This window comes from Habropoda laboriosa, unplaced genomic scaffold (assembly GCF_001263275.1).
Source record: "Habropoda laboriosa isolate 0110345459 unplaced genomic scaffold, ASM126327v1 scaffold297, whole genome shotgun sequence".
Taxonomy (NCBI): Eukaryota; Metazoa; Arthropoda; class Insecta; order Hymenoptera; family Apidae; genus Habropoda; species Habropoda laboriosa.
The window spans coordinates 210967-221462 of record NW_017100406.1 but is presented as its reverse complement, the minus strand read 5'-3'; the positions used below and the strand labels follow the sequence as shown (position 1 = coordinate 221462).

The following is a 10496-nucleotide window of genomic DNA, read 5'->3' as shown; positions in this document are numbered from 1 at the left end:
TTCTAAAAGTGACTTACCCTAAAAATTATATCAATTTCATTCCTGCAATAGTCTAACGAAAGTCTGGAAAAATTGAATTAGAGAAAAAATGAGGGATTCTAAAAGTGATCTATGCTAAAAATCATATTAATCTCATTCCTGCAATAGTCTAACGAAAGTCTGGAAAAACTGAATTAGCGAAGAAATGAGAGATTCTAAAAGTGACTTACCCTGAAAATCATATCAATTTCATTCTTATAACCAACCCAAGAATACGTTTGTTTAACCCTTTTAACCATTTTCGTTGGCGAGAAAAATTCGAGAATTCTCCATTAATTCAATCTCTAATTATAAGAACGAGATCGATTAAAAATGTTTAATTACAAGAATGAAATTGACTGAAAATTCTGGAATTTTTCTCGCGAACGAAAATGTTAGAAAAGGGTTAAACAGACGTGTTCTCGGGTCGAAGAAAGCTTCGGTATCTGTTCTAAAATCGTCTTGAGATACATACGTCCGGAGAGAGATATATCTGGAGGCGTGGGTCCTGTAGGTAGCGAGGAAGAGGAACGCGGTATCCCATTATGCGAAAGTATCGATCTCTCCTGGTCCGTTCTTCTACTACGAGGAGCGATAAAGCTTTATCTTCCGTCTTCTATCTATAACTCCTATTGTACAGAAGAGTAAGAGACCGGGACACGCTTGTCCCTTTGTAAAATCGTTGTAAGACATTAAGCCGTTTTATGCCTACGCTCATTATTATTGGCATTATTATACTGTCGATTCGTCGTTCGTCACTTGTGATCCACGTCCGATTCACACATACTTACCGATTGAACAAACGGAGAAGAAGAAGAAACAGCTATCGGAAGTGTACGCAAATGACGAAGGGACGAACAACAAGTGTTAATTGTTGATGTACGATCTCGTTGAGAACCCCTAAAAAGAAGAAGAAGAAGAAGAAGAAAATAAAGAAAATTGGAGCTTTGGTGCTCGTTGAAGTGTCAGAATGCGAGAGAGGGAGAGAAAGAAAGAAAATGGGTGAGAAAGCCGCTTGCCTTCGACGCAACGAGAGAGAAGAGATCCTTCGAAATACTCAACAGCCTATCTGAAAGAGGATTTACCTCTTGTCAAAAAAAAACAGAGAAAGAGAGAGGATGAAATAAAGAAATATTTTCGAGAAACACCCTTCGAGACACCCTGTATATGCGATGAAAAGAGAAATTCCTTCCTTACCACGATTAATTCGTCTCGTTGCTCGATCGCAAGCGGCGTATCATGCGTGCGGAAACAGCATTACGCGACGAACTATGAATCAATTACTTCGTTGTAATTGAGTCGAAAGTGCAAAATATACAGACATTAAATGTTATTTACACCGACGAGTAGTTTATTTCAACGTGGATATTCGGTTAGAACGAAAATTCGTAGTTTGTCAAATTATCAGAATTATTATCGAAATTCTGATGTTGCGTTTGAGTTTCGTTTGAAAAACGCTACGAACTTTCGTTCCAATCTGATATATGCTTTATATACGCATCAAGAACCCTGGAACCCTTCCGATCGAACTTAATTACTTGGGCCGAGGATCGAACGGTCGCATCTGTCGTGAAGCGTCCGCGAATAAACTTTGAACAACGGTGAGAAAGTTTGGAGAACAGGTAGAACTAACTTGGGCGTAGTCGATAGATGGATTCGTTGAATCATTGAACGTCTCGTTCAATTCTTAACACCGTTTACAGGCGACGCTAAGTGACCCGTCACCGAAATGACGCGCCTCGATACTATTTAATAATTTTCCTGCCGTTCGAAGCTCGTGAAACTTTAATGGATCGTAATAGTTCGTAAACTTGGGATCTTTCGTCATCATTTATCACATCTCTCCCTCGCTCTCTCTCTCTCTCTCTCTCTTTCGCTGTTCTGCTCTTGGTGAACGTCTTATTCCGGTAGTGTTGCGTTACAGTCGCTTCCGACGTACGAGAAATTTTGACGGCCGTGATAAAAAGGCAGCGATTACTCTTTTAACGCGGACGTATTCTGTCGAGAACGTTTCCTACGCTTTAGAGCAAATTGAGGAGAGAATAGTTTAACGTTGAAGCGACATTTTTCCGGCGTTTTGAAATACTTTGAGTAGCGCGTGGGTGATATCGGTGATACCCAAATTTCTAACTCTTTTCAGAACACTATTGAAAGCCCAACGGCATCCGGAATCTCTTATAATTAAATTAAGAACAGATAAAAGAAAGTATAATTCGTGAAACTCTTATAATTAAGTTAAGAATAGATAAAAAAGGTAAAATTCCTGAGACGTCTCTCAATTCGACGATATCGAAAGTCTCTTATAGTTAAATTAAGAATAGATAAGAAAGAAGATAAAATTCCTGAGACGTTCCGCAAATAAAAAAGTATTTCTACGAATCGCTCGGTTCGTTTCGAAGGCTTCAGAAATGATTAATACCTTGAGTAGAGTGTCAGCCATATGGACGATGCCCAAATTTCTAACTCTTTAAAGTGTTTTATTGAAAACTCAACGATATCCCGAATTTCTTATAATTAAATTAAGAATAGGTAAGAGAAGGCAAAGTTCCCAATTCCACGATATTCAAAATCTCTTGTATTTAAATTAAGAATAGATTTAAAAAAGTAAAATTCCTCCAAGGTTTCCCAATTCAGATACCCAAAATCTCTCACAATCAAATCAAAAATAGGTAAAAAAAAGTAAAAGTTTCCCAATTCAATAATATCCAAAATCTCTCATATTTAAACTGAGAATAGCTTTAAAAAGTAAAATTCCTCAAACGTTTTCCAATTCAGACACCCAAAATCCCTCACAATCAACTCAAAAATAGGTAAAAAAAAGTAAAAGTTTCCCAATTCAATAATATCCAAAATCTCTCATATTTAAACTGAGAATAGATTTAAAAAGTAAAATTCCTCAAACGTTTTCCAATTCAGACACCCAAAATCTCTCACAATCAACTCAAAAATAGGTAAAAAAAAGTAAAAGTTTCCCAATTCAATAATATCCAAAATCTCTCATATTTAAACTGAGAATAGATTTAAAAAGTAAAATTCCTCAAACGTTTCCCAATTCAAAGACACCCAAAGATAGACAAGAAAGAAGATAAAATACCTAACAAGTTCCCGAAATGCAAAAGGATTCCAACAAATCGCCCACTTCGCCATCTAATACGCAGAAAAGATACGAACGACTGTTCCTCCGCGTAACTCGGTGATACACAGGAGACGAATGAAAGGGCTAATCAAAGTTTAGTTGGCGGTAGTTGAAATTGTGAGCGGTTGAAAGGCACTAATCGGAAATCTCGCCTCACGATGGTTTCACAGCGTGTATATATCGCGGACTTACAAATTAGCCGGCTGTTGTGCAAACGTGAAAGTACTAATTGTTTTTCAGAAAGGCTTGATTGGCTTGGAAATGGCCCCCATTGTGTAGCCCGGGAACAATGGACGTCGCTGTTGAATCGCCTGCATTCCGCCGATATAATATGTAGAGAAGGTTTTAGAGGTGTCTGGCTATACGCAGAGGCTGACACGATTCACCTATTACGAACGACGAAACGGCCTCTCCTCGATAAATAATAAGGGCGTTCGCGTAGGAGTGGAAGAAAGAAGGACAGTAACGAGCGCGCGCCGGAGGATTTCCTCCGTTTTATCGTTAAGTAGTTTCCTGTGTTGCACGAATAACTCGTAAGATATCACGGCCGAGTATCTCCCTTTCAATCTCGTTCCCTCCACTACTTACCGAGTATATATTACAGTGCCTCTCTTTACCGGGAATTCACACGAAAAAATATACGAAACGTGTCGTAATACGCGATATTTCATCGATGACTCGTTTCTAAATTCCAGCAAATTCCATCGATACACTTCTCTGGGACCGTTGTTTCTTTCTGACTTTCATTCAGGTGGCAACTTTGGTCCTCGATAATTTCGCGATTAAACGGCGACAATCCGGTTGAAAATGATCGATCCAACGGGTGACCCGAATAAATTCCACCGAATAATACCGAAAAAAGCAATCTGTTTCCCTGTTGACGCGTTTCAATCCGCGAGACGAGAGCAGCCTCGACGGTTCTCTTTCGATCGAAGGTGAAGCGTAAACGTAAAGAAACCGCGGTGTAAATTAATTTCCCCTCGGTCTGGCACGAGTTCCACGCAGCTGTGTACCAAATACTTGATCGGTTTTCATTACTCCCGTCTGGATAATGCGCCGCCGTTAATGGCGTTCACCGCCGCTAACGAGGATAATTTCGGCGACTATTTGATTTCTCGTAATTCACTTCCGGCGCGACGTCGTCTCCCTCCGAAATTCCGTCGCGCAGTACCGTCGTAATTTTCTCCGGCCGGCTATGCGCTTCTCGCGTGGTTATCTGCCGTATTATCTAAACGCAAACGAACCGAATAATTGCATTCTTTAATTAGGCGAGAGATATCCTCGTTGTCCACGAGACAGAGAGAAACGGAACGAAACGGATACAATTTTTTTGCCCACGAAAATTCTCAGATGCATCGCGAAATTAACCCCTCGCATAAATTCCGCTAACGACCCGCTCCGATTATAACTGTACCTTTCTCTTCGTTTTTCACACCAAACAGAGCGAGGCATACGCTTTTCATCGAGTGAAACGTTGAATTTTCCAAAATCGAGAATGTAGAAAGCGCGACTCGTTTTGGAGGATCGTGCTTCGTGGCACGAGACTCGTGTAATTCAGGAATGTATACGAGAGGAAGAGATTTTGATAGCGAATTATAGTGCAGCGTTTACGATCGCGTTGAACAAACAGAGAAATCTCTTAAAGACTCGGTGTTAATGGCGAATTAGGGCCGAATGTTTTGTCGAGGATTTTCCGTCTTTGCTACGACAACGTTGGTTAAATCTCTTCGTCGAAGTTTGAACAAGCTTTTTGCAGACTTAACTTCGACAGACACGTCCTCCTCGTACCGTGAAATTTGTCAAATTTACACCGTTAAATTCTTCTCGGGTGTAATAGGAGAAAAAGAAGGAAGTATTTGTTTGCTACGAGAAATAAATCTCATTCACAATTCCAAACCCCCCGGTGGTTCTCTCTGTAAAATGGAAAGAGTTGGCCGTCGCAGTCGGTGCAGCAGTGATAGATGCAAAACAAGCACGATGAATCGATCGTCTGTTGGGTCATCGTTATCCAGCGACGCTATGCAAATTGCAGCCGGTTATTTTTCTCTGTTAGCGACGCGCCGGGAGATAAACGATATCGCGCTTTGTCCACTATGAACGGGGACAAATCTGCCCTCTCAATGGATACAGAGAGTCGTCCTGTCAGAGAACGCTGTCCTCCGTCGAGAACGCCGCATTCCACTGTTGCTCGAATTACGCCGAATCGTAATTACCTGAGCGCGACAGACAGCGACGGTTTGAACTGGCAAAAGGACACTGTTCGGAGATCGAATGAACCAAAGAAGCCTCTGGAAAATCGTGAGTAAACCGGAGCAGCTCGACATCCACCGGGATCTTGTTATTTAGAGAACTTGCACGATTCGCGCTACATTGAAATCGAAAATTTCCTACGTGTCAAATTCTATATACCGGGTGACCGAATTTTTTTCCATGGAAATTGATCAAACTTCGTCGGTATGTTCTATGGGTGTACGTAAGAAGAAAACGTTATGTGAACGTGGGTCGTTTGAAGCTTCGTTGAAGAGTAATAACGAAAATTAGAAGTACGAAGGGAATTATCTAATCTGCATCGTAATCACCTTATTTCGTATTATTGCTATCACTCTGTAATAAAGCTTATAGTTTATACAACACTTTTCTCTCACTCACACCCATAGAGCGTACCGACGAAAAATTAGGACACCCCGTGTACATAACCGTAAAAATAAAAGGGAGAAAAGGGGAACGGTGAATCATCGTCCATTGGTACGCCGAAAAATTCTACCAACCGGCGATACCATCGACCCGTTAATTCGTTCGGCGTATTCGTCGATACGAAATTACACGATGACTAATGCCCGTTGCCAGTTCGTAATAGAATATTGGTGAAAAATCAGGTGATCGAATTCGCTATCAACTCGTTGGCTCATATCCTGTTACAATAACTCGCGTCGACGCGATAAATTCCGCTACCCGTTTCGCCCTACCCAATAATACCGCGTTTCGCTCGCGAATTATAACGACGCCGGTATGAAATTTGGACGGTAGGTAAGCGCGATCGATTATCTTGCCAATTTACAATAACTCGAACCCGCCGGAATAAATTTCTCCTCTAGATTGGAGGAGGAGGGGAGGGAAGTTAGCGGTAAAGAGGCTTACTACGCGATGAGTTAAGCCGCGGCAGGTGAACGCGCCGCGAAAGGTCCGTTGGAGCGCGAGCGGAAGGGTTAACCACGGTGGAGTGAATTATCGCGGCGTCGTTAGGGGTGGCCTCCGTTGAAATATACGACCGTGGAGAAGGCGGGTGTATTTTTTTCGAACCCTCTTTATGTCACGTCGAGCGAATTAAAGCAGCGCGGCAAAAAGCGTTTTTGCGGAGGTCGCGCGCGAGGAATTTTAATTAAGCGGCCGCCGATGGAATTAATTACCGGTAGGTACGTACGATTCCAACCTCGGAGAATCCGTTGTGTTCAACGTGCAGAAATGGTTCGGGAGGAGGAGGAGGAATTAGGGAAGAAAAAGAACATACGGAAAATTGGCTGATTCATTTGATTCGAGGTGCCGAGGGAACACAAGTAACTTATCTGTGTGTCTGTGTGTGTTTTAGAGTGGATTATCGAATTCATAAGAAAATCTACTTGGATTCGTTGCCCGCGAGACGATGCTATCTCTTCTGAGTTAGCTGATCGTTTGAACCCGTGTCAACACTACTTAGGATAGGCGCCAGGATCTAGAATTCCAGAAGATCTTGTTCTTGGCAAGGGACTTAGGGTGTTCGTTCCTCGTATCGCCACTCTAGTTACCCCCTGACTAGTTTCTACGGTACCATTGCGTCGATAGGTGCTCGAGACGGATCTTTCCACGGGATAGAATGGTCGCGGTGAGTTACACGGATTTTTCTGTATCTATGGAGATACCGCGCGCAGATGAAACTGTTCCAAGAGACGCGTCTAATCGTTTAAACTTCATTTGCCGAGGATAACGTAGCTTTCCTTTAGGATTAACCCTCTAATACGAGGGAAATCTAATTTCCTTTAGAATTTATTCGAAGAATATCTTAGAAATCGTTCGAAAATCTCGAAGACCTCGCGCATGGATCTCCAGACTAGCTTCTACGTGAGAGATGATTAAAGAGCTCTCGAGCTCGGTGAAAAGTCTGCTGGAAACTTAAGAAATATGCCTAATTATATACTCGTGGTAACTTCGTTACTCTCCTCTATCAGCGGGAAACTAGCACGCGAAACAAAGTTCGTCTCGCTAAGTACGACTCAAAGAACCACTTTTTAACCCCCTCCCGAGCCGTACCTTCGTTCCTATCTATGACACGTAACTCGTACACCGTTCGAAACGTTGTCGATTAACAGCAAGTTTTGCAACAGTTACCAGTTTTTCCTCTTGCTTGCTCAAACAAAGAAATGGTTATCGCGATCAGGGATTAAAGGAACTTCTCTATATTGTCGCGGAACGTAAACAGTGACGCGGTTTTTCAGCGCGTATTGTGGGACAAGGAGTAAGCGCGATAAGGACACGGAATCGTGGCGATAGCGGCCGATAAAGCGATAACTTGGTTTCCACCGAAAATATATATAACAGGACGAAATCGTGAGATGGAGAAACTGAACACATTCGGCGACGATCGAAGAGAACATGGATCCGCTGCGTGGCGTTTTGCTGTTCGCTTTGGGGCTTCTACTGGTGAAATCGAGCCACTTTCAGCTGGTGGAGAAGGAATGGTGGGAAACCGCGTTGGTTTATCAAATCTGGCCGAGAGGATTCCAAGATAGCAACGGCGATGGCGAGGGAGATCTGAAGGGTACGTTATGAACCGGAAGTGGAGGAATCCACAGGTGTGTTTATGGTTTCTGTGAATACGGGGCTTGAAACAATTATCTAGTGTCGTGTGTGACGATCTTTCGGGAGGAAAGTGTATTTTATTTTCGTCCCAGATAATACACGACGGCTTAGAGTGTCCATTTTTGATCTGAACTGAACTTAATCTGGACATCTTGAAGGCGTACGAATCGGTGCATTCTTACGACAATAAAAATTACGTCTTTACCACATTTTTAAGGCGTCTCCAAAGTGCTTTGCATCGCCAGAGTGTCCATTTTTGATCTGAGCGACTTACGACCTGATCTGGACGTCTTGAGAATTGTAGTCATAAAAATTACGTCTTCGAGACGTTTCTAAATCCAGAGCATACTGCTTCGCATCGCCACGTTTCGAAGACATCTCGATTCGTAACTCTGGACGTCGTTCGGACGTCTTTTGGACATCTCTAAGCTCTCATTCGACGTCTCCTGGGTATCTGTGATGCAAATATATTACAACGATGTGAAAGTAGATTTGAAACATTTATTTTGGATTATAATTAGTGAATTGATAGTAGCTCGAAACTTGCTACTCAGGAGTACCTAATAATTAATTACGAGAAATACATATTTTACCATGTTTTCGACGGACGATTAATTCGAAGCTTAAAGCGTGTTGCATATACCGGGATCAAAGTTTAAATAGATATAGTTCGCCTGTGAAACTTGACGCCGTCGTAAATCTATTTTCGAAGCTATCGAGAGGGCGATATCGTAAACGTTGAATTCGTTGAGAATTAGCCACGCCACTCGGAGGGTTGCGTTACGACTGAGCTCGTTTATCACACGTTGGTCAAGGTACCAACCGAAGTTACTTCAGATTCTCCGTGCCGCGGCGATAATGCCGAATCGATACATTATCGTGTGATGAGAATAATTCTCTGATGCATTGGTCGGTCAAAAATGACGATCGATAGGTTTCACGACCGTACTTTCAGAGAACACGTGGGTAGAAGAAACAAGTCACGATTTATGAAGACAGTTGTACAAGCTGTGTACACAGTATACTGGAAATGTTTGAATTTTACGTCTCCTAGGAGAGTTGTTAATTGGCAGTCGATGAAATAGATGTTTAATTTCGCGCAGGTATAATCAACCGTCTCGATTATCTGCAAGATCTTGGAATCGACACGATTTGGCTAAATCCGGTTTACTCGTCACCACTGATTGATTCTGGATACGATATATCTAATTACGTTGATATAAATCCTCTGTTTGGAAATTTTGCGAATGAAATGTTTCAGATCTGAAAGTTATTTTGGACATAGTACCAAATCACTCCAGTGATCAACACAAATGGTTTCAATTGTCGAGTAAAAAAATTCCACCGTATAATAATTACTACGTCTGGGCAAGTGGATCTAGAGATAAAAAGGGCAACAGGATACCTCCTAATAACTGGGTAAATTGTGTACAACTGTCAGAACAGTTTTGAGGTGAAATACAAGCTAACGTTGTTTTTAATTTAGGTGAGCACCTACAGCAATGAAGAGGGATCTGCATGGACATGGCACAATACAAGACAACAATGGTATTACCATAAATTTCACAAATCCCAACCTGACCTCAATGTGAGAAATGAAAATGTGTTACAAGAATTACAGGTAGTGTATTTACATTATGATACAGGCACATTTTGTAATTCAATAAGAAATTAACATGTACTTAGAAACTTATTTTCATATCTCAGAATGTGTTCAACTTCTGGTTGATGAGAGATGTTGATGGTTTCCGAATTAGTGCTGTGTCGTATCTTTATGAAGATGAAGGTTTGAGGAACGAACCTAGTGTAGGAAATGGAACCTATACATCTGGATTACCAGAAAATACTGCTCTTGTTTATAAGTTTCGCTCATACATTGATCAGTGGGTGAAAACAAATAATTCTACATCAAAGTATGCATAGAGATATCAAACTTTGTTGGTACTTAATCTATAATATACAAATTGAGATAATGTAATTACTAATTCACAGACTATTGATTGCTGAAGCTTATGATTCTGATAAAGTGTTGATATCACTTTATGGCAATGATACAAATGAAGGAATTCCACCGTTTAATTTCCGTTTCATTACTTCTGTTCGAAACACAAGTACTGCTGAACACGTTAAAAATGTTCTGGAGGATTGGTTTAAAGAACTTCCAAACAATGCAAGCACAAACTGGGTGGTAAGAATGCCTACTCTGTAGCACTCAGTTTCTAATCTCTGTCTCGAGTTTAAAAGTATCAGAAACTATATTTATTTGTGTAATTTTAGCTTTCCAACCATGATAATTCAAGGGCAGCATCGAGAATCGGATTAAATCGCGTGGACGGCCTTCATATGTTAAGCCTATTATTACCTGGCCAAGCGTTCACTTATTATGGGGAAGAGATCGCAATGTTAGACAGAAAAATATCGTGGAATGAAACAATAGACCCCATGGGTTATACAAGAACAAAGGAAACATATGCAAATTATTCCAGAGACCCTGCAAGAACACCAATGC

The 10496-nt window shown here is 41.3% G+C and overlaps 1 protein-coding gene across 1 annotated transcript in view; it reads left to right on the top strand.

Moving 5' to 3' along the window:
• The first annotated feature begins 7780 nt into the window (after positions 1-7780).
• LOC108575400 (maltase 1-like) overlaps positions 7781-10496 on the top strand; it is a 3451-nt gene continuing 735 nt past the window's right edge. The window contains 7 exon segments of the mRNA XM_017938178.1: positions 7781-7946; positions 9091-9240; positions 9243-9406; positions 9474-9608; positions 9695-9900; positions 9980-10175; positions 10265-10494. Coding sequence (XP_017793667.1) covers positions 7781-7946; positions 9091-9240; positions 9243-9406; positions 9474-9608; positions 9695-9900; positions 9980-10175; positions 10265-10494 — 1247 coding nt within the window.